Source organism: Candida oxycetoniae, assembly GCF_023343755.2.
Source record: "Candida oxycetoniae strain CBS 10844 chromosome Unknown scaffold30, whole genome shotgun sequence".
Lineage (NCBI taxonomy): Eukaryota > Fungi > Ascomycota > Pichiomycetes > Serinales > Debaryomycetaceae > Lodderomyces > Lodderomyces oxycetoniae.
The window spans coordinates 62,002-85,225 of NW_026055437.1; the positions used below are offsets into that span (position 1 = coordinate 62,002).

Sequence of the window (23,224 nt, forward strand, 5' to 3'; positions counted from 1 at the left end):
CACGATGAGATGACCAGATTTTGTGGTGAAATTGAATATAGTCCCAGTTCCTTTGCAAATAATAGCTTGAAAGATAAATGGACTTTCTACAAAACAGTAGGGTAAAATAAAAGAAAGAAAGAATGTTAACAAAGGTTGTGGGTTATATCAATACCTTTATATATTAAATGCCGCAGAACCCTTTTAATTTGATTTCCTTTAGTGGTTCGTTTCATATCCACTAAAAAAAAAAAAAGAGAGAGAGAGCCCAAAAAAGAAAAAAAAAAAAATTTATCTAACGGTTCTTTGTTGATAAATTTTTCAGTGTTTGCAGTCATTTGTGATAAAGCTTAAACCGAGGAAGAAATTGAAACTAATGGGAGTGGGAGTGCTTATCGGAGCTAATTACATACAGATTATATCTAATGCGAAATACGGCAAAGTAGAGGACAAAACCATATAATGGTAATTGTTCTATAGTTTTTTTTTTGTAAAGGACTCACTTACTACTGTTCTATTAATCATGAAGGTTAATTTAAGTCGGAATTGACTCTACCTTTTTTTTAAAGAGTCATCTCATTTATCATTTTATCATTTATCATTTTATCATTAAGGAGAAAATAATTTATCAACATTCTTTTTTTTCTTTTTTTTTTTTTTTTTTGGCTCGGCAGACACTGAGCCAACATTTGGTAGCGCCCGTAAATAAAGTTATCAATTATCAGTTATGTGTCTAATTGTGTAAAAAGGACAGACCCAGACGCGATAACCGTCGTATCATTAGATAGATCAATCTTGTGATGGTATTCTTAAAAATAAAAAGCTGTAAAGCCGGCATTATGCATTCTTATCTCAATTTTCTGTTGAATAGAAAACAATTGGTTATTTACACCATTGGCTACTACCTGTTACAAAAAAAAAAAAATTCTTGTGGGGGGACCTAAAGCTACTAATGCCATACTTGAAAAATAAACCACTTTACTGTATATACCTAGGCACGTGAAAATCACGTGAACGAAACACTAGAATACTTTATCAGTTTTGTTTAGTCTCTCTTTTTTTTTTTTTTTTTTTTGTTGAGTTTTGCGTGTTTCTCTCCCCTTCTTTTCATGTGCCAACTTGCAAATAAAAGTTTTTTAATTTTTTTTCCTCTCCATTCATCCGAAATTTTGGTTGACTGGTTGCAACTTCCAACAAGCGAGGCAAAGAGGATGTGACAAAAGTGGATGTCACATGACTCAACGATGTGGGGGAGGGGAAAGAAAAAAAAAAGGAATTAAGAAAAACGTCAATGCACCTCAAAAAAAAAACGTCAATGCACATCAAAAAAAACGTCAATGCACATCAAAGAAACGTCAATGCACATCAAAGAAACGTCATTTTTCAGAAAAAAGAGACATCTCAACCAGAACACGTTCTTTTATATCAAAGACTATCGAGCAATGCGAGATAAGCCACGAAATGCTCCAACATCGAGCAAAGCGAGAAAGTGTCGTAACTAGTCAACGTGCCCCACCATCGAGCAAAGCAAGATAAGCCACGAAATGCTCCACTATCGAGCAAAGCGAGATAGTGTCGTAACTAATCAACGTGCCCCACCATCGAGCAATGCGAGATAAGCCACGAAATGCTCCACTATCGAGCAAAGCGAGATAGTGTCGTAACTAATCAACGTGCCCCACCATCGAGCAATGCGAGATAAGCCACGAAATGCTCCACTATCGAGCAAAGCGAGATAGTGTCGTAACTAATCAACGTTTTGCTCGTAGAGTCGCTCTCGCTTTGCTCGTAGAGTCGCTCTCGCTTTGCTCGTAGAGTCGCTCTCGCTTTGCTCGTAGAGTCGCTCTCGCTTTGCTCGTAGAGTCGCTCTCGCTTTGCTCGCAGAGTCGCTCTCGCTTTGCTCCATAGTGTACCTTGCTTATAAGCTATGTTTGCCAATTCATTTTTTGGTACCCATAAGTTGGAAATTTCGGCAGTACGTTTTCATCATTGTCCTCGTTCTTGCCATTGCTAAAAGTATCATCCTCCCTTTTGTTTTCCTCCTTGTTCTGCCCACCCTTTTCATTTGACTCCTCCTTCTCCTCCTCCTCCTCCTCCTCCTCCTCCTCCTCCTCCTCTTCCTCAATGTTTTCCCCATCCTCCCCTTCTTTATCCTCTCTTTCTCTCTCATCAATTACATTCCCATGGTTTTTCATCTTCAAATGCTCCAAATTCTCAATATACAACCTTTTATCTGCATTCCTCTTACATGTCAATGTTCCAACATGTCTCTTTAATGCATCCTTTCTAGCAAAACCCTTACCACAATATTGACAAATGTTAGGTGGAATAGTTAAATGTTGCTTCTCGTGTCTTTTCAAATCAGACGACCTCCGAAATGACATTGTGCATTTATCACATAGGTATTTCCTTGGCAGATCACCTAACTTCGATGTAGAGGATGATCTTGCTATCAGCGGTTTTTTTTTCGAAAATTTTGCAATTGATGTAGACGATATTGGTGTGGTTACTTGTTCTATATTGGGTTTCCCAGTCCCTGTTTTTTCCACTAAATCTAGTAGATCTGCAGATCGTTGCGCCAAGGGGTTCCTATCGGTATCAGCTCTCAATTGTAATGGCTCACCTATTAAGAAATTCCATCCTTGTTCATTTCCCGCAGGGTGGTGTATACTACTATTATTATTGTTGAGCAGCAGTGAATAACTAGATCGGTTTTGACTGCTTCTATCCCTACTCAGTTCATTAGTAGTGTTATCACCATAAAAGATATTATTGCTTAAATTAGGGAACAGTTGATAAAACTCGGAGATATTCAATTGTCCAGCATCATTTATTTCAATATTTTCCAGATTAGATATAGGATTACCATGAGGAGAACTAGCATATTTTAACCTAGTCAACAAATCCTGAATTGTTGGATCAACAAGTCCGCGATTTTTCTCATTAATGCCCTGTGCAGTGGCAACTAGTGCATCTCTAGCTAACCTTAAAAACCGTTGATCCTCATTTTCATTCTCGGGAGTCTTCTCCCTCTTTAATAGTGTACGGGTATAACTAATATTAGGCTGAAGACTAGATGCAGTAGGTAAGGGAGAAGCTGGAAGTTGACTAGAACCATAGCTATTCCTTATAAAATAAATATTATCGTGTCTTTGCTTTTTTGTGGGTGGCGACAATGATGACCTTGAAGTTGCCACTGCAGCTTCTGTTGCAGCCGCTGTAGCCGCTGCTGTTGACTGATTGTTACTGCTATTAGAATCAAGCTTGATACTATTGTTAGAGGTACTTGGATAAAGAGGACTAGCTGGATTTGGGGAAAACATCGTATAGCTCATTGTCCTATCCCGCAGGCGTTTGGGTATAAGGGGAATAGTACGTATTTGTTGTTGTTGTTGCTGCTGCTGTTGCTGTTGTTGTTGTTGTTGCTGTTGTTGCTGTTGTTGTTGCTGATACGGCAGTTCCAGTTCCAAATGCAATTCTCGTTTTATTCGATGTTGAAAATGGTTTAGATTTGACAGTATGTGATTTTGAGAAGGAAGAATCACAGGCGATATAGGTCTTGACCTTGTAGTGGTGATTTGTGATATTGATAATACTTTTCCTCGATCTAGAGACAGGTTAGTATAGTGTTGGTTTCGTTTGTGGTGGTGTTGATACAACAGTGGCAGTGATGGTGATTGGTCTTCTTCTTCTTCTTCTTGTTGTTGTTGTTCTTTTTGTTGACTACTCATTAAACATCAGCAAATATTCAGTTCCCTCTCTGAGCCACTGCAAACAACAATCAACTTAGGGACAAATTAGCGGATTGTCAAAGGTCACAAGTCTTGTGTTGATTCAATAATGATCAATAACAAAAGATACTATTTCTGTTCCTCATCCTAATTTAAACACCTCTCAAAAAAAATGGAGCCACAGTTTGGTTATCAAATGAAACATATTCCATATTCCATTTTGGAGTTACCAACAATTCTTTATTTGGCCCGAAATTTCAAAGCAAAAAGTGCTATTTGAGTTGCTACCGGTATAGCGAATAACTGTGACAAAAAACGGTGCTGAAAGATTGGAAATTCGCAAGTTTGTCTTGTCTTTTTAAGGGGAAAAACCTAGCGTAAAGTTGTAATCTGCTTTTGTCATCCTTTTTCGCTTTTGCTTCTAAAGCCCTTCTAAAGCCCTTGATGTGTCCTTGCTGTGTCCTTGCCGTGTCCTTCAGTAATGAACCATACACCAAAAAATATACATACGTCTTCTCTAATCTTTACTGGATGTTTATGTCTATTAATTTTTTTTTCAATCGCGGAGTTTATTAGAAAACAAGATGTTAGTTGATATTGATATGATGTAGAAAAAATAAAAATACATACAAAGGGAAAAAAAGAAAGAACCAAAAGTGTGGATAAAGACAAAAGACCCCTTCTACGGCGTGAGAAGCAGGAGGAGGAGGAGGGTGCCAAAGATGGCTGAACAGGTCCGGTATAGCCTGGATGAAATGTGAGCCAGATGAAACCTGTTCATTGTAAACCTCGCGCTGATGAGAAACAAACTTACTTTATATGAGCTACTAAGTACTAACCACGATGTATTTACCATGATGTATCAATTGTTATTAGCCATGAATGAATTCTTGTCTCATTGACAATTCTTCTTTTTCCTTTTCATTAGCCGCGCTCACGTGACTTTAAATAATAATTCAACTATCGAGGAAAGCGAGATAGTGGAGCAGCACTGGACTAGTGACACTATCTTCACTATCGAGCAAAGCGAAGCGAGATAGTGTCACAACTAGTCAATGTGCTCCACTATCGAGTAAAGCGAGATTGGGATAGTTGAGATCTTTACCATTTGCTTCATTTTTTACCAAGTTTTAGTCAAGGACGACTTTTTTAGTATCTAAGGGATTATACCCTGAAAAGTCAATATTTCTAAACTATAAAGCAGCTATATCCAAGAAAAAAAGTATACAAGGCACGACACTATTGAGGATATTGACGAGTTATGACTATTGAGGATATTGTCTAGTTATGACTATCGAGTATATTGACTAGTTATGACACTATTGAGCATATTGACTAGTTACGACTATCGAGTATATTGACTAGTGACACTATCTCGCTTTGCTCGATTTTTACGACATCTCGCTTTGCTCAATAGTGGAGCACATTGACTAGTTACTATTTGCTGTAGTTGAGTATGTATGTATGATTCGCTGTTGTTGTTAATTGGATATGGCTTGAGGAGAAACTGAATTGGATAGGACTTGAGAAGAAATTCAATTGGATAGGACTTGAAGAAAGAGGCAATACTCACAAGTTTTCTACCTACTACTCTCCACATACTGCTGAACTATCGAGTGTCGCTAGTGACAGGGTAGTCAATACTGCTCCACTATCGAGCAACGCGATCTAGTGTCGTAACTAGTCAATGTGCTCCACTATCGAGCAAAGCGAGATTGTGGAGATAGTGTCACTAGTCAGTGTTGCTCCACTATCTCGCTTCGCTCGATAGTGTCGCTAGTGTCGCTAGTGTCAATTGTTTCGATTACACGCACTTTTATTTATTTTATTTTATCGTGCATTGAAAACTGGCGATGAGACAAAAAAGTCGGAAAAAAAAAACAATAAAAATGAGTTATTAACCCATTGATATCTAATATCGTCTTTAAGAGCACTATTGGTTTCTACTGTACTACTCAATGTTGAGTCTATTGTTTACATTGGCAATGCAATCGAATGCGGATATGTTGCAGCAGCAACAGCTGCTGCTGATCCGTACTCAAATCAGTGGACTAATGGGCTCGACATCACTTGCATGTTGGATAGTTCTCCTTATGCCTCAATTGATTGAGCAATGGAGATTGAAATCTGCCGATGGAATAGCTATCGGATTCATTTCAATTTGGTTTCTTGGTGATTTGTTCAATCTTGTAGGAGCCATATGGGCTGGTTTGTTATCCGAGGTTATATTTTTAGCTATTTGGTTTTGTATAGCTGATGCATTGATGATATCAAGTTATTTCTATTATACAAGAATTTATACTAAACATCACCACCGCCGCCACCACCATCATCATCATCATCACCAGCACCAGAACCAGCACCATGAGCACGATCCTGAGCATGAGCATGAACATGAGCCTGAGCCTGAGTTTGAGAGTGAACATCCAGGACCCTTGGAAAGAGAGTTTATTGATGAACTTTCTCCGCTAGTTCACAAAAGATCAAGAAGAAGTAGTACCTTAACTGATATAGCAATGGAACCTCAATATCATTCCATATTTGTCAAGTATATACTCCCTATACTATTTGTCATTGCAGCTGGTGTAATGGGGTTCTCTTTATCCAAGTATCCCGAAGAAGAACAACCAAGCCCAGCACCATCACTACCACCAGATGACCCAATTGCATATGGTCCTCAAATCATGGGGTATTGTTCAGCTTTTCTTTATTTGGGTGCACGAATTCCACAAATTATACAAAATTATGAAAGAAAATCCGTTTATGGCCTTAGCTTATTGTTTTTCCTCTTTTCGACATTGGGGAACTTGACTTATGCGGGACAAATTTTGTTCTATCGCTCTGATTGGAAGTATGTTGTGTTGAACATGAGTTGGTTATTGGGGAGTTTGGGCACGATACTTGAGGACAGTTTGATTTTTTTACAGTTTTATATGTATAGAAACAATGGGGAAGTAATTGAGGAGGATGCTAGTTGAGTAGTAAAGAGAGAGAGAAAGAGAGAGAGAGGAAAAAAAATATTAATAGAGATTAGAAATCTATAAATACATGGTCATTGTTGGTATTTGTAATAAAACAATTGAGAAACTTGTTACCCTAAACAAATGTGATTCTATTCATATTCCTGATACACAGAGGAACAAAGAGAAATGTTAAAATAAGAATGTCTTGTTCTCTCAGGACTGTTCTTATATCTTTTTTTTTTTTTTTATATCTCATCAGTTTGCAATAGAGTAATGTTTCCTTTTACACCAAAGGAGGAAATCGCGCACACGAGTGGAAAGGGAAAGTAGATAAAGAAAAATTCACATTTTACTTCTCTCTCTTTTGTGACTAGCAGCGGATTGCCTAATCTGGTGCACAATATAAGTAAGCTGCTCTCAAAATATTAGCTTCTCTCATAGCATCTTCAAAGATTGATGTGAAACTGTTACTTCAGAGTTACGCTAAGAGACGAATTCACTTAAAACAATGATTCATTTGAAACAATTATTCATTTGAAACAACTTACTTAACAATATATATAAATTCAAAATTCAAAATTCAAAAAACAAAAAAAAAAAAATAAAATAAAATAAAATCGTACACCCAAAAACAATGAATAATCTACTTCTTCATCGTCTAGAAAAAGAACACACTTGAAGCCTCCTCTCTTGTAAATTTAATAATCCTTTAAATACCATTAACACATTTTGCCGTTTTCCCTAATTTTTTTTTCTTTTTTTCCCCTTTCCAAAATAATCCATTTACCTTTCAATTTCTAATCCCAAATCTAAAACACCCCCCTGTCTAAAAAATACCCTTCCATCGCCCTTTAAGTAATTAGGCATTTTTGTAATATACCCACACCGTGGGCTTCTATTGTCTTTTCTTTCCCTCATTCTCCCTTTTTTTTCTTTTTAAACAGTAAACAACATTAAAACATGTCCCATATTGATAGATCCCCAAAACCTATATCATAAAAAAATAAATAGGTGTAATTTTAGAACTGAAAAATTGATACATTGATCTACCTCTTTTACCCCTCCTCCCTCTCGTAATCACTTGTTAATTGTTAATCTCTAGCTCTCCTTTATATTTCAAAGGTACTTCTTAAACAAATCATCATTCAACCATCCTACTTTCTCAAACGCAGCAAAAAGCCTCAGTGCTTTGTTAACATCAATCCTACACGCCTTTTGTGCATCGGTTCGTCTAAATTGCTTTCCCAACTTCACCTTAGATACTTTTTCAAAAAATAATCTTCTTTTAGAATCCATGTATACTGCAAGTGGTAATCTTAAAATACTTGCCAATTGAATTTCTGCTGGGTGAAGGTTGGTATATTTCGATAAGTTTGGATCATTAGATAAATCCATCGGTTGTCCCTTCCATTCAATTTTAAGACATTTGTGATTGTCTGGTGGTAATGTCTCTTTTGCATTTGGCGAATAGTCAGGTATTGACTCGTCAATTAACATTTGTTGTTGAATTGCAATAGGGATAGATGGCGAGGAGAAGGAGGTTGCACCATTAGTGTTGGTGACTCTTCTTTTTCTCTTCTTTGGTGGTGGTGATGTTGTTGTAGTAAAATCGGTATCACTGTTATCAAATATTTCTCTTGTTTTGGTAATTCTTTTTCTCTTGATGGTATTTTTCTCAAGAGGTTCCTCGGGTATGTCACCAGTTGATTCGTACGCCAATGGTGTTGCCAAAGTCCGTTTCTTGTACCTACGTACTGGGAGTGGGATGGAGGTATAGCTCTTATCAGCCATACTACCACTCGTATAATATTTATCCAAAAACTCGAAATGACTCTGATAATAGTTTTTGTTAGGTTTAACGTTGATGGTTAATTTGTAGTCTTTGTAATTTTCCAAAACGTATTCTTTTTTTGTATTAAGAAGTGATGTAAAGGTAGGTGTAGGTGTAGGTGTGGAAGTTGGCGTTAAATTTTCTAAATTTTCCAATAGTGCAGGAGGAGGTGTAACAGTGAGAGTTGTTGATGATGCTGATGATGCTGATACAGCTGCTGCTGTTGTAGGCAGTGGTTGTTGTGGTAATTCTATCAAAGGCTGAGCCACCAATTTCGCAGTATTCAACTCGGCATTAGTCTGATATGGCGACAAGGGTGGTGATAATGGTTGTGATAGCGACGGCTGTGATGATACCATAGCTGAGTTTGTTCCACCAGCTATAGCGTCAATCTCAACAGCAGGTTGATTCATTATTTCTGGGAAACTGTGTGACTTCCTAGGTGCCTTCATCATAAGCATTGCTTGATCTTCTAAATTATTTGGGGTGTTTGGACAACTTGGTATTAAACTTGAATCGCTCATATTAGTAAGATATAGATATTTCTTTGTAGTAACTGTATTTGCAAAATTCAGAGGATAATTGAATGACATTATATTTAAAGTCCAAAGAGTCTATCTAATATCTCTCTTCAACTGAAGGTTTCCAATTGAATCAGAAAGAAAGTAGACCAAAAGGTATCAAATTGGAATTGTCAAAAAATTTATTTATATATTTAAGAGCAGAGCCAAAAAAAAAAAAAAAAAAAAAAAAATTTTTTAAATCATTTAAGCTGATTTGCATTAAAAATTCCTTTTTGCGAGAAAAGAAATAAAAAAATACTGTAAATGGGGGGCAGTCATCTTGAGAACTATATATGCAGTATTGAAACATTCGTGATGAGATGGAAGTTACAATAATTGTTACTGTTGGATAATGACTGATTGATAATAACTGATTAGTAATGGCTGTTTTGTTGTCATATGAGAAAAAGACAAGGAAAAGAATGTTGGTGTTATAGGAGTCTATTCCATTGGTGGCTATGAATAGAGGTAATATAGATGCGTATTCAGATGCTGGAGAGTTTGAGGCTGAAATGAAAATTTTTTTTTCATCTTCTTGCACTTAAGAAGGGGCCATTCATTTCGAATTGAGCTTTTACGTAGAGGTAGTTGATTTATTGTTGTCGAAATGCAAGTAAGATTAAACAACAGCTTAGAATAAATTATCACTCATACGCAATTGAAAATGTACTCAATGGAAATATACCCAATTGGAAATAAACTCAATGGCAATAAACTCAATGGCAATAAACTCAATTGCAAGACACTCAATGGTAAAATATTCAATTGAGGGTCCTAATGACGAGTGACCCACTAGCGACTCGCCCACTGCTGATCAGGAATTCATAGTAAGACAATGTACAATAATAACACCAGTTCCTACTAATTTCCTTTTTCTTTTTTTTTTTTTTTTTTTTTTTTTTTTTTTTTTTTTCTTATCTGAAAGAAGTAGAAATTTTTTTGTCGGCCTAAAAGAAATTGGATTTTTTGAAACATCAACGGGCAGGGCAACTAGCTTAATCTTCTTTTCTTTTCTTTTTTTTTTTTTTAGAGTGGTTAGGACAATAGTTTATCGGTATATGCATACATCAGTATGCATTGAATGTGAGATTCATTGCCACCAACTAAACTCAATGCAAGAAAAAAAAAAGCAAAAAAAAAAAAAAAACAAACGGAAAATAAGAAAATCACTTAGGGGCGATAAAGCCCATAGAGCATAAAGCAAGCGGGTTCTTTCTAAATAGTCAGCTTGGTCATAGCATCAGTTTTGTATACTTGAATTGAATTTCCTTTAGAATAAATGCTAACCAGTGTAGAAGTATAATATGCATCAAAAAAAGAGCTTTTTGAATGACTCGATTTTAAATTTCTGTATTACCCAGTAGCGACTAAATAAAACTTAAGAAAAACAAAAAGAAAACATGACAATAGAAAAAGCGACATTATATAATGACAACTCTGTATGTTGATGGTTGATGGTTTATGGCTGATGTTTCATTGCAGTTGACATTGTCACCCAATATACATATGCGTTTGTGTGTGTGGGGAGAAAGCAGTAGTAATAGCATAAGGATAAAGCAATAGGGCGGAGTAGTATTAGCACTGACCAAGGCTTTTATCGGCATCTTTTTAAACTCAATGAACTCTCATTTGCTACTTGATAGTTGATTCCAGGTTTTAAGTGACCTTCAATCTGTTGGACTCTACTTTTGCTAATTAACGGTTTGATATTTGACTTAAATTCGGTATCTTGGGCGGCGCCCTGTCCCTTTACCAGAAAGGAAAAAAAAAAAAAAATTCTTACCTAACACAAAGCGGCATGTGCATCCTTTATTATTATTATATATATTTATTTTTTCTCTTCCGTTATTATTATTTTAATACAGGTATCAACTATTTAACTACAATTTGAATTACAATCGTAATGCAGGTGATTGGATAAAAGAATTAGATAGACTCGCAAAGTGATTAAACACAAGGGGTTGAGTGATGTTCACCAGGACTCGCTAGACTACTTGTCTTTTATTCAATTCCCTCCCATTACTTATGCCAACTGTAACTAACAGTTGCCAATTACCGTTGATGCTACAAAAACAATGCAATACGACACAACTTTAAATAATCTTCGTTTAATGACGCTTGAATGTTTGAGAACTTTTTCAAAATGTCTATATTACAACTCTCTTACCCCACAAACTCCATGACTCCCTGAAAATATGTGACAAATTCCCACTAATCAGTGATCTCTCTCCCCGCGTTTTTTTGTTTTATCGTTAGGTATTATTTTTGCATCCAATATTATAGTCGTGATTATCACATTTTTTCTTTTCGTTCTTTTCTCTCTCTTTGGTAATTGAAATAAATTCGCCCCATCCCCTTTTTTCTACTGTCCCTTGCACACAAAAACTATACAACACTTCGCGCCACGCACGCGCCTTCGTAGTAAACACATCGCTACGGCGCTACTGCCTGCATTTCTTTTTTTTTTTTTTTTTTTTTTTGTTTATATGATCTGGAAATTCCTTTCCATTAAGTTACAACGATAGCGATATCTGGACTATGACTTATAACTCTCTTCGTAATTGTTGCGCTACGGAGTTGACACAATGTGTTGAGTTGTCTACCCCCCCACCCCCTCTATTATGGTAAACATCACGTGAGTATCCGTGCTTATTAGGTCACTTCTATTTATATCGAGGAAAGCGAGATATCAACACTATCAACACTATCAACACTATCGAGCAGAGCGAGATAGTATTGTTCGATAGTGGAGCAATACTTTGTAGCTTCTTACAACACTATCTCGCTTTGTTCTGTAGTGGAGCAATACTTTGTAGCTAGTTGAAATACTATCGAGCAGAGTGAGACTATTTATTACCAACACTTTGTAGCTGTTACAACACTATCTCGCTTTGCTCGATAGTGTTGCTCGATAGTGGAGCAACACTTTGCAACTTGTTGCAACACTATCTCGCTTTGCCCGATAGTGTTGATAGTGTTGATAGTGTCCGGCGTGGTGCTTAAATCAATTCCTTTGGCGGTGTTGTTTATTAAATCCCACCGCAGATAAGATAGATAACGTTTTTTCCCCTACCTCATCTCTTCAAAATCTTTTTATTTCTTTTTTTTTTTTTTTTTTTCTATTCTTTTTTTTTTCAGAGCATTCCATATTGTAAGCTTGGTAAACATATATGACATACAAACCCATAGGTAAGAGACGGAAGACGGGAGAGTTTTGACTATTATGCACAGAAGAATGTTGGAATATACAAATAAAGTATGTCTAGCACCTATGGTTCGCACTGGGGAATTGCCTATGCGGCTATTATCGCTACAGTATGGATGCGATTTGGTTTGGTCACCCGAATTGATTGATAAAAAACTAATCACCAGCGAAAGAAAAGTCAATGCTAAACTTGGAACAATTGATTTTGTTACCCCAAACAAACATATCAAGAAGAAAGAACAATCGCCAAAACAACAACAGGAAGAAGAAGAGGTGATTATATTTCGAAAACATCCAAATGAAACAGGTAAATTGATATTACAGTTGGGAACAAGCTCTCCCGATCTTGCAGTCGAAGCAGCTAGGAAAGTTATTGATGATGTAGAGGGAATAGACTTGAATTGCGGATGTCCCAAATCATTCTCAACGCACTCAGGTATGGGTGCAGAACTATTGAAAACTCCCGATTTGTTGTGTTCAATATTAACTAATTTGGTGAATAGAATAGGCAAACCAAATAATAAACCAATAAGTTGTAAAATCAGACTTCTACCGAACTATGAAGCAACATTTGCTTTGGTTGAAAAAATTTGTCAAACTGGTATATCTAATTTAACTATCCATTGTCGAACTCCCATAATGCGGAATAGACAGGATCCGATATGGAATTACTTGCCTCGTCTTATTCCAATGATACAAGGCTTTGGGGTATCAGTAATTCTTAATGGGAACTTCCAAGGTAAACAAGATTTGGCCAACCTTCAGAAAGCAATGAAAAATGAAAAGATTTCAATAATGATTGGAGAAGCAGCAGAAGCAAACCCTTCAATATTCTCCTCCTCATCATCATCATCATCATCATTTCCCATCACTCAAGCACAATCAATTTCACAGATTTTCAAATTGAGCGAAAAATACGGCAATTTTCCCAACACAAAATATGTCATTTTGAATATGATTGTGGGAAAATCTAAATATTTTACATCTTTGGCTCAGCTGAAATCGTTTGACCAAATGAGAATGGTGATTGCCGAAATTGACAAGGAAACAAAGAAAATAGAAGATGGAGAAGTGATCAAGGATAGGGTTTTTTCTATCATGAATAGGAATTGCCAACGTGCTCAATTTTGGTCTCAGGAGGAGTACAACAGGAATATGGAGCAAAGAGGTGTTGAAATGGCTCAATATTTTGAACAATGGGATGAAAAAACAATGTTAGCAGACCTATATGACACTGTAACTCCTAGGAAGAGGCAGGCTTCGGATAAACACAAGAAAAAGGAAATAAATGAGGAGAGCCAGATAAAGAGACAGAAGATTGAAGTCAACTAAACCAAGGATAAGAAAATGAAAATAGTGAAGGAGAGGTGGGAAGACAATATTAAGAAAAGCACCTTTTTCAACAACAACAAATTTTTGCAGCATATATTTACAGAGCATCTCACTACACATTGACTTCTATAACTCTACCTCTTCCAGTTTTTTTTCTTTCTTTTCCTTCTCTTTTTATCTGTTCCACTCTAATTAATGTTGCTCTTGTATGGAACGCTTGAGACTACACCAAATTCCAGCGGCTCCTGCCATCATAACACTAGAATAAACCATCGGCTTCAACCCACGACTACTTCTAAATAAAGCTCCTGCTAAAGCACCTGCAACCACTGAATTGGAATCATCATGTTTCTCTCTAATTGCATCAATAGTAGAATCAATCAAATTATAAGTTAATGCTAAAACACCAGCGGAATTTCCCAAAAATGGCCCTCTTTTAGTAATGTTGTTCAAAATATGATTGAGCTTAACTTTACCTGGTGCTGGCGATGGCACTGTAGATATACCTTGTTGTAACCCAAATAAACCACCTATTCCTAATCCCATGAGGTAAACTGCTCCTGTACCATAACATAAATCGTCCGTCCATGATCTACTTGGAATCAAACCTTTAGAACCTTCTACGGTATTAAGTTTCTCTTCCTCTAAATCAAGATATTCAATACCTTTTTCTAACCCAGCTAATGGGTGAAGTAATGCCGAGGAAAATGATGATATATTAGAAGGAGTTGCTGCTCCACTAGATATCACCGTTTGAATATCACTTACTTCTTTAGGATCGAATCCTAGCTGCTGTTTTAACTCATCATCTGATTCTTTTGATTGGGTTGGTTTGCCAAATATCCAAGACATTTTAGGTTTCAATAATTGGCGATGGTATTAAAATTGCAAGGGCAAAACACTGAAAAAAAAAAAAAAACAAAAAAAAGAGAAAAATCAAACCCGTATGGTTTTCTTCACTAAATGGTCTTGCTCAAAAGTTTTAATGCTTTCCGCTTAAGAGGCAGCCACTTTAAAGGTATGGTTGAGACTATTGTATTTGCTAGCAGTAAAGAAAGCTCTTGATAACCAAAGAAAACTTGTAATGGTGCTTTTTTTTTTTTTTTTCAAGATTGAAAAATTTAAAAAAATTTTTTTGTGTAATGTTTTTAGAGAAGTCAGTTAAAAGTTGCAAAATCGACAAAAACGGTTTACTCTCATGAGACCTATCATCATGACCCTGGTAATTGGCTGTTAAGACGTACTCAAATAAGTATATCTTGAGGAGTACAGAAATGATAACTAGTTTGAATTATCGATTGGAAGGTGTTGGGTAGATGTGGACCATTTCTTAATGTGACTTGACACTATTGAGCAGCACTGACTGACACTAGCAGCACTGACTACCCCGACACTAGCAACACTACCTCGCTCTGTTCGATAGTAGAGCAGCACTGACTTTACTTACGTTCAGTCTCTCACAGTGTTGTCTCCAGTGCTTCTTTACTATTCTCTTAATGATGCTCCACTACCTCGCTCTGCTCGATTGTGGAGCAACACTTTGTACCTTGATATGACCAGTCATGGTTGGCTAATTATTAGCATAAAGTTCTTCTTATCCAGATCTTGATCTCGCGATGCATGGATGATTTTATGCCCATTTGAGATTGAGAGAGAGAATTCTTTCAATTTTGTTCATTTAATCTGATTCTTATATACTATCACCTTACTCATGAAATAGCTGCGAGTAAAGAGAACAGACAGTTACGTATAACATGTGTGCAATTGTTATGTATCAATTGGAGACGGGTTTGTACAGGAAAAAGCTCAAAAATTGTCTCAATGAGTACTATTCACCTAAAATGGCTAGAATGGACTTAGCTGCTAGAACAAACTGAATGTGATTTAACCCCTAGAACCAACTGAATGTGATTCAACACCGATAATAGGAGAGTCGGGATAAGAATATATAAAAAAGTTGAAATCCCCTCCCCCAAACATGAAAAGAGAAAATTGAGTAACTCAAAAGACAAGAGCCTTGACTATTACATACTACTCATATATACCCCACTCATATATACCCCACTCACATACATCACACCATTGTTTTTATTTCTCTGACATTCCTTAACCATATCTCAATGGTCTCACATTCCTTAACCATATCTCACTACCATCAATGGTCTCACATTCCTCTTTCGAATATATAAACAGGGCTTAATTCCTGATTGACTATTCCCCAAGTTAATGGTCATACGAGCAATCATCTAGATGTCCAATTGTAATCCTGCACATAAACTCCAACAGAAAAAAGAAAAAAAAATTATCTCTTTAAAATTTTCGGGGCTCGGTTTGAGTCAATGGAGATGAATCATTTCAGGGTAGAAGAGAGTAGGTAAGTTATAATTACAAAGGAAATGATGAGCATATTAGAGCCCATTTCAAGCATAACTGTTGAAAAAGAAAAGGAGGCTATAGACTCAAAAGATACTCTGCCGACAAAGCCGAATTCTTCTTCTCCTTCTTCTTCTTGTTGCTTTGAATCTAGAAGTTCCCCCACACATATTGCAATAAATCTTGTACCGCCATTAAATTTTTCACTTGTTGAAGATGGTATATATAGATCTGGGTTCCCCATGCCTATAAACTACCCCTTTCTTCAGCAATTAAACTTAAAGACAATAATCTATTTGGGCGATTTGGGCCATCATCAAAATCTTCGAGTAGATAAGAAAAAAAAGGTTAAAAAGGATAAGGATGGTACGATGGAGATTTTAAACCAATACATTCAATGGATTGAAAATCAAAACACAATTAAGTTTCATAACTTGCTAGTCGAATCTCTGCGGGAACCATTTAATAAACTAGAAGAATATGAACAAACTCTAGCTAGTCTCACTTTGGCACTACAGTTGATTTTGAATAAGTCAAATTATCCAATATTGATTCATTCAAACAAAGGAAAGCATAGAACAGGACTATTGGTTGGGCTAATGAGGAAACTACTACAAGGATGGTGTTTAAGTGGAATATTTGAAGAATACGAGAGGTTTGCAATGGGAAAATTCGAGTATGATTTGGAGTTGATCGAGATCTGGCAGCCGGAATTATTGGTTGACAATGATCAAAAGCCAAACTTTGTGAGAATATGACAAAGGGAAGAGGAGAACACTATCGAGCACATTAGCTGCCACAAGAAGGAGGAGGAGAAGAAGGAGGAGGAGGAAAAAGAGACGTTGCATAAATATAAATAATTGCATTTTCCATAAGGTATACATGTACACATCTACCGGTTATCACCCCCCTTACTTTTTTTTCTCTCTCCCTTTCTGCCAATCTCATGAGTTATTCTTCATCTCCCTCAATCTAGTCATAATATCATCCGATTGAGTCAATCCTGTCTTTTCCATAACTTGATGATCCTGCAACATCATAAAAGGGTTAAACTTTAACTCATCACCAATAGTAAACTTCCCCGTTGTATGTTCATGCGTTTGACAATACGCCTCTAATGCCTTGATAGCCTCATTATCCAATATTTTCTTGGAAAACTTAACGTTGGATTTAGTGTATTCATGTCCCGGATACACTTTGGTATCCTTGGGTAATTTGGCCAACACTTGATTTAACGCCTTATTCATTTCAGCGCCAGTGCCTTCAAAGAATCTCCCACAACCACTAATAAATAAGGTGTCACCCGTGAAAACCGCTTTTTCACCTGTTTTGGTATCTTGAACAAAATAACAAATAGAGTCCTGGGTATGACAGGGAGTGTGCAAAGCGGTAATTGATAAATCATCACCCAAATCAATAATCTCTTCATGCGATGGCGTGTAAGTGACAAAAGGTGAGTCCTTTCCAGCAATAATTGGCAAATCAGGATATTTCCTATGAAACTCTTCGTTGCCATCAGAATGATCGTAGTGATGATGAGTATTGACAATGGCTTTTAATTCATAATGTGGTTTTTGTTCCTTGAGATATGAGATCACTTCCTTTGGTACAGCTGGATCAATTAACCAAGCACTTTTACTCTTATCGTCAATTATCAAATAAGAATAATTATCTCCATGGCCCCACCTCATGGGGATTGGCAAGACATGCATATTGCGAATAAATAAACTAGTGCTTTTCCCAATCAAAGACAAAAATGGCGATCTCAAACCGAGATATTGGCGAATGAACATACACGTTCTGAATGAACCAACAGTACAAAGAAAGCAAGAAAGCAAGAAAAAAAGTATGGTAGTCAGCAAACTGAAAAATTTAAGAGAGAGAAAAAAAAGAATACAAAAAGAAGAAGAAGAGGAGGAAGAAGAGGAAGAAGAAGAGGAGGAAGAAGAGGAAGAAGAAGAGGAGGAAGAAGAGGAGGAAGAAGAGGAAGAAGAAGAGGAGGAAGAAGAGGAGGAAGAAGAGGAAGAAGAAGAGGAGGAAGAAGAGGAAGAAGAGGAGGAAGAAGAGGAAGAAGAAGAGGAAGAAGAGGAAGAAGAAGAGGAAGAAGAAAAAGTCATATGGGTAAGTTATATAATATTATTGCCAGTTTTACTAAAGAGAAGACGGTGATAAACCAAATTAGGGGTCACCAGGCTACTACTACCACCTTTTAAGGGTGTCTCTCATTTCGGCAAGCTTTCAAATAGAAAAAGGAGAGAAAGTTTTTCCACTTTTGTTCCCTTTGTCTATTGGCCCCATTTCTTAGCAATCATTCCTTCTGGAGGTGAAGTTTCAAACTCCTTATCACGGGCCTCTTCCCAACTAGTAGTTAGAACTGTACCGTTACTTTGAATGTAAGACTTCATCATTGCCCTTCTTGAGTCATCATCCATATCTTGAAATATCTTTTGGAAAAATTGATTTGGTTCACTATCACCCTTATCTTCCTCAACTTGAAAATTGTCCCAATTAATTTTCTTTTTGGCACTCGATGGATATGCTGGTGCACCATTTATACTCTGCTCTTTTCCTTCTCCAATTGATTTGGTGTTCAGTGATTCGTTTCCATTTCCCTTCTCCAATGCGGGCCATTTTCCGGGATTCCGTTTCTTTAATGTTATCTCTAATTTTGTTGAGTATATCTTGTATTTTGAGTCTGAAACTTGTATTTCTCCATATAATGGATCTAGATCGTAGTGGTATTCAGAGCCAGTGGCACTAGGGAATGAGACTGAAAGGGAATCCTTATCGAATTGAACTTTTAGTTTATCCTCTTCTACATTCTTGGCATAAATTGTTATTATCACTTCATCTGAAGACTGGTACCAATCTTCACGTATCTTTACACTCATTGGTGCAATTTTGTTCATCTCCTCAATATTCGATGACTTTTGAGGAACCACCTCATTTTTCTGCTCCTCTTCAAGATTCATACCAATACCAATACCATCATCATCATCATCATCATCGCCATTATTACCGTCATCATTACCTTCTCCTCCAATATCCCATTCTGGGTGTGTCTTCAAATCATACTCACATTTATCCTTCCACATTTTAACTGTAGATTCCTTACAATCATACTCAATTGCCTTATTCAACTGACTTAAGGCCAACTTTAGCTTTTTTTCTTGATAGTAAATCAATGCAAGCCTGAAATAGCATAATCCAATATCAGATCTCCTGCCTCTTTCATTTGCTATTGTGAATGCAGTAGAAATATCCTTTTTGGCAAGGTCGAGGTTCTTCAACTTCATGTACGCCACTGATCTTTTCACAAACGCTTGAAATGCTTGTGGGCTTTCTTTAATCGCTTGGGTGTAGTATTGTATTGCACCAAGAAAGTCCTTATCCTTTATGGCATCGTCACCATGTTTGATACTTTGCAGAACCGCCATTATTGATTGAAAAATGGATTTTGCTTAAAGAAAACAAAACGAGCTCACAAACAGCAATACTTTAACTCTATATTGACAAGTCAATAATCTTTACTTATCTGCAAACTAGAACTAACCTCTGTTTAGAATATGCTCAAATGAACCAAAATCACTCTCATCAATGATATTCGTGACTTGGTAGAAGAAGGGTTGTGTTTTTCACGTGATTAAAAGCTACCAAGCGTGTCAAGTTTACAAGGCTTTCATTAAAGCACAATCCATCATGAGATCAAGTCTCTGATTGTAGAGTTACCTTATCCGCTTCGGAAAAGGTAAACTAAAGAGTAGTTCTAGAGAAACCAATTAGATATGTTTATTTGCTCACTAAAAGCAAAATAAATCTGCTTCCTTTTTAAGCATAGAGATGGAGCGAGCAGCCACCATCGAGCAGAGCGAGATGTTGCGTTTGATTACTATAGCTAGTGGCGGCAGCTAGTTAGTGGCAGCTAGTGGCGGCAGCTAGTGGCGGCAGCTAGTGGTGGCAGTTAATAGTGGCAGCTAATAGTGGCAGCTAATAGTGGCAGCTAGTGGTGGCAGCTAGTGGTGGCAGCTAGTGGTGGCAGCTAGTGTGCTCCACTATCTCGCTTCGCTCGATAGTGTCGATCGATAGTGTCGGTCAAGGTGTTATCATGCTACTAGCAATCTCCCACTTAATCTTCCCCAGCAGCAGCAATCAAGTCTAAAAACTTCTCCTTTGAAACATCATTCATCAATTCTTCTCTCTTTGCTTGTCCAACTTTCTCCTTCCCCACTTCTTGAGCAGTTTGAATTTGTGTAGATAATATAGCATTAAACAACTTAACCACTCCTCTTTGAGCCAATTTCTTTAATTGTTTCTCCTTTTCTAGCGTTGATCTCACATTGAGTGAATCTCCATTTTCAGCTGCTACTGGCAATAAATGTTTTACCCTATGCTTATCATGAAACTGTTTCCTTTCTACCAATAACGCCTTTTTGGCTTTGTTTTCCAATTTCTCACTTTCTAATTTTTTTATTGTTGTTTTATTCCGAGCTAATATTGGGTCTTTTCTATCGTATGCTTTCAATTTAGAGTTGATGATGGAGTTGAATGCATTAGCAAAAGACTCTGAACCATCGTCCTTGTTTTTCTTTTGCTTCTTCCTCGAGGGTAATTCCTCATCCTCCGAGTCCCCCTCACCTGACTCGGATTCCGCAATGTCCTCTTCAAGTGAGTCCCCCTCATCTGATTCATTTGCAATGTCAACTTCATCTTCATCGTCTAAATCTGATAATTGGTCCAAATCATTGTCTGCCTCTTCTACAATGCCGTCTTTGTCTACTACTTTTTTCTTTACAATAGTTTCTTTCTCCTTTACGGTAGTTTCTTTCTCGTTACCATCTAGTTTTGGTTTATTTTTTAGTATTGATTTGGACTTTTGTATCTTGTTCTTTGCCTTTGTAGTAGGGCTCGTCATTAGTAAACAGTTCTGTCAAATACTACCCAGTTCAACCTTTCTAAGTTCTTCTTCTTCTTCTTCTTCTTCTTCTTCTCCTGTAAGCTCATCGCTTTTGAAATTTTGTCGTTACCTCATCGCGAATTATTTTCCCCAATTTCCGACGACATTCTCAACAGCTGCGACATTTCCACGTCAAAATTTGAAACAAAAACAAAACAGATTTAAGAAATCAAGAGATTTAGGAGGACAAGTTTGAAATAGTTATACCATTATAGCTTGCCAAAATGAAGGCTAGTCTGGATAATAAGGAGAATATTAATGTGGTAAAAGCTGGACTATTTAATAAAAGTTCAGTCAAGTCGAATAATTTGCCCAATTCACACAAGATGCGACGGTTATCTAGTAGACCAGCGTCTCAGAATTCAAATACACTTTGTGAAAGTCAGAAGCTACGACTGCTTATTTATGAGAAACAACAGGAATTGGACCAAATGAATACGAGTTCAATTACATTGAGAACACAAATAGAGACACAAATCTTGAACAACTTTACAGAAGAGAGTAAATATCTAAGTCTTGAAAGAAAGTTATCAGATATAAAAATGAGTATTGCAAAGTTGGGTGATTATGAAGAGTCTTCTATGACAGAATTGAAAAGGAAATTTGAAATAAATAGCCAGGAAATGATGATGCAGCATAAAAAGAGGCTCAACGCTAGAAAAGAGGAAATTGCTTTGCAAATTGATGAGTTTTTAACAAAGAAAAAATCAGAGTACTTGGTGGAAATTGACCAATTAACTCAGCAAGTTGAAAATATAAAAGACCAAAGTAGTAGGCTAGATCAAAATTTGCAAGTGAAAATAAACCTATTTCAAAAGCAACACGAAGCGCAAGAGAAGCAATCTCTAGATCTTATTAAGGAGCAAATTGCTGATCACGAGAGAGAAATAGAGACGATAAATCAGTCCATTGTAACACTAGAGACTGCTACCACAAGTTTCAATAGTAAGGATATTCCCCATTATAAACAAGATTTAGTAAAGTATGAACAAATACTAAAGCAACTAACAACCAAGAACTCGGAAAAGGAACAAGAAATCAATAACTTTGAACAACAAATTATAGCAAAGAAACAAGAGTTGTCCAATCTCGAATCTGCATCCTTAGAAAGAAGTGAAGAATCCAAGAGAATGCAGTTTGAAATTCAAAGAATGAAAAGCGAGTTGATTGGTCAAGAAACTAAGAGGCGCGTTTTGCACTCTCTTTTACAAGAGTTGAAAGGGAACATAAGAGTGTTTTGTCGGATTAGAGCAGTACCAGAAGGTTCCCGATTGATGAACTTTGCACTCTCTGACGATGATCTAAATGAAGAAGGGAAACAAGAGTTGACACTAACTAAGGACAATGTGGGCATTTCTAAATGTAGTAACACCACCTATACCTTCCAATTTGACAAGATTTTTTCCATGACCAAGGGCAACGAACATATATTTGAAGAGTATTCTCAACTCATACAAAGTTGCATTGATGGACAGAATGTTTGTGTATTTGCATATGGACAAACTGGATCGGGAAAGACCTTTACAATGTCCAACCCTTCAAATGGGATGATTCCACTATCCATCAAAAAGATCTTTGATGACATCAAAGAACTCAAGGAACAGCTGCAACAATGGTCTTATGAAATTACAGGAAGATTTGTTGAAATTTACAACGAGAGTATTGTGGACTTGCTTGATCCACAACCTGGTGAAAAGCATGAAATCAAGCACGATGATATCAATTGCAAAACAAGTGTTACCAATATAAAAACTGTACCAATCACATCGCCAGAGCAGGCAAATAGGCTATTAGCTCAGGTTAATAGTCGAAGAAGCACAGCTGCGACCAAGTCAAATGACAAGTCTTCGAGGTCACACTCGATATTTATTATGGACGTCAATGGGTATAATAGAGCCACTAAAACTCAGACTTTTGGAACACTCAATCTCATTGATCTAGCAGGCTCAGAACGGATAAGTGTTTCTCAAGTGGAAGGAGAACGCTTGAAAGAAACTCAAGCTATAAACAAATCACTTTCGGCACTCGGTGATGTTATTTCTTCATTAAACTCAACTCAAGCTTCTCATATACCTTATAGAAACTCCAAGTTGACTTATCTATTAAAACATAGTCTAGGTGGTAACTCAAAAACTTTAATGTTTGTTAATGTGTCACCATTGAGTTCGGACTTCAATGAGACAATGAACTCTCTACGATTTGCTACAAAAGTGAATAACACAAAATTAGGGTAAACGGTATATGTACAAAAGGTATTGGTTTTTTCTGATGTTGATTTCGATATTGATCTTGG

The 23,224-nt window shown here is 36.7% G+C and overlaps 11 protein-coding genes across 11 annotated transcripts; 5 read left to right on the plus strand and 6 right to left on the minus strand. All coding sequences in view use genetic code 12, as the record gives it.

The window, feature by feature from the left end:
- Positions 1-1,904: 1,904 nt before the first annotated feature.
- On the minus strand, positions 1,905-3,710 carry KGF56_002688 (uncharacterized protein; the record flags this gene model as incomplete). Its single annotated transcript, XM_049323945.1, has 1 exon — positions 1,905-3,710. One exon carries the CDS (start codon positions 3,708-3,710, stop codon positions 1,905-1,907), a length of 1,806 nt encoding a protein of 601 aa, XP_049180241.1.
- Positions 3,711-5,668: 1,958 nt separating this feature from the next.
- KGF56_002689 (uncharacterized protein) lies at positions 5,669-6,688 on the plus strand (the record flags this gene model as incomplete). Its single annotated transcript, XM_049323946.1, has 1 exon — positions 5,669-6,688. One exon carries the CDS (start codon positions 5,669-5,671, stop codon positions 6,686-6,688), a length of 1,020 nt encoding a protein of 339 aa, XP_049180242.1.
- A 1,101-nt stretch (positions 6,689-7,789) lies between these two features.
- KGF56_002690 (uncharacterized protein) lies at positions 7,790-9,097 on the minus strand (the record flags this gene model as incomplete). The annotated part of the gene is made up of 1 exon (XM_049323947.1): positions 7,790-9,097. One exon carries the CDS (start codon positions 9,095-9,097, stop codon positions 7,790-7,792), a length of 1,308 nt encoding a protein of 435 aa, XP_049180243.1.
- Positions 9,098-12,302: 3,205 nt separating this feature from the next.
- On the plus strand, positions 12,303-13,604 carry SMM1 (Smm1p; the record flags this gene model as incomplete). Its single annotated transcript, XM_049323948.1, has 1 exon — positions 12,303-13,604. One exon carries the CDS (start codon positions 12,303-12,305, stop codon positions 13,602-13,604), a length of 1,302 nt encoding a protein of 433 aa, XP_049180244.1.
- A 192-nt stretch (positions 13,605-13,796) lies between these two features.
- On the minus strand, positions 13,797-14,456 carry TIM23 (protein transporter; the record flags this gene model as incomplete). Its single annotated transcript, XM_049323949.1, has 1 exon — positions 13,797-14,456. The coding sequence occupies one exon, from the start codon at positions 14,454-14,456 to the stop codon at positions 13,797-13,799; it is 660 nt and encodes a 219-aa protein (XP_049180245.1).
- Positions 14,457-16,000: 1,544 nt separating this feature from the next.
- On the plus strand, positions 16,001-16,735 carry KGF56_002693 (uncharacterized protein; the record flags this gene model as incomplete). The annotated part of the gene is made up of 1 exon (XM_049323950.1): positions 16,001-16,735. The coding sequence occupies one exon, from the start codon at positions 16,001-16,003 to the stop codon at positions 16,733-16,735; it is 735 nt and encodes a 244-aa protein (XP_049180246.1).
- Positions 16,736-16,921: 186 nt separating this feature from the next.
- Positions 16,922-17,689, minus strand: GLO2 (hydroxyacylglutathione hydrolase; the record flags this gene model as incomplete). The annotated part of the gene is made up of 1 exon (XM_049323952.1): positions 16,922-17,689. The coding sequence occupies one exon, from the start codon at positions 17,687-17,689 to the stop codon at positions 16,922-16,924; it is 768 nt and encodes a 255-aa protein (XP_049180247.1).
- Positions 17,690-17,762: 73 nt separating this feature from the next.
- KGF56_002695 (uncharacterized protein) lies at positions 17,763-18,146 on the plus strand (the record flags this gene model as incomplete). Its single annotated transcript, XM_049323953.1, has 1 exon — positions 17,763-18,146. One exon carries the CDS (start codon positions 17,763-17,765, stop codon positions 18,144-18,146), a length of 384 nt encoding a protein of 127 aa, XP_049180248.1.
- A 116-nt stretch (positions 18,147-18,262) lies between these two features.
- SGT1 (co-chaperone) lies at positions 18,263-19,414 on the minus strand (the record flags this gene model as incomplete). The annotated part of the gene is made up of 1 exon (XM_049323954.1): positions 18,263-19,414. One exon carries the CDS (start codon positions 19,412-19,414, stop codon positions 18,263-18,265), a length of 1,152 nt encoding a protein of 383 aa, XP_049180249.1.
- Positions 19,415-20,103: 689 nt separating this feature from the next.
- Positions 20,104-20,889, minus strand: RRP15 (Rrp15p; the record flags this gene model as incomplete). Its single annotated transcript, XM_049323955.1, has 1 exon — positions 20,104-20,889. One exon carries the CDS (start codon positions 20,887-20,889, stop codon positions 20,104-20,106), a length of 786 nt encoding a protein of 261 aa, XP_049180250.1.
- A 266-nt stretch (positions 20,890-21,155) lies between these two features.
- KAR3 (Kar3p) lies at positions 21,156-23,165 on the plus strand (the record flags this gene model as incomplete). The annotated part of the gene is made up of 1 exon (XM_049323956.1): positions 21,156-23,165. The coding sequence occupies one exon, from the start codon at positions 21,156-21,158 to the stop codon at positions 23,163-23,165; it is 2,010 nt and encodes a 669-aa protein (XP_049180251.1).
- Between the last annotated feature and the right edge of the window lie 59 nt (positions 23,166-23,224).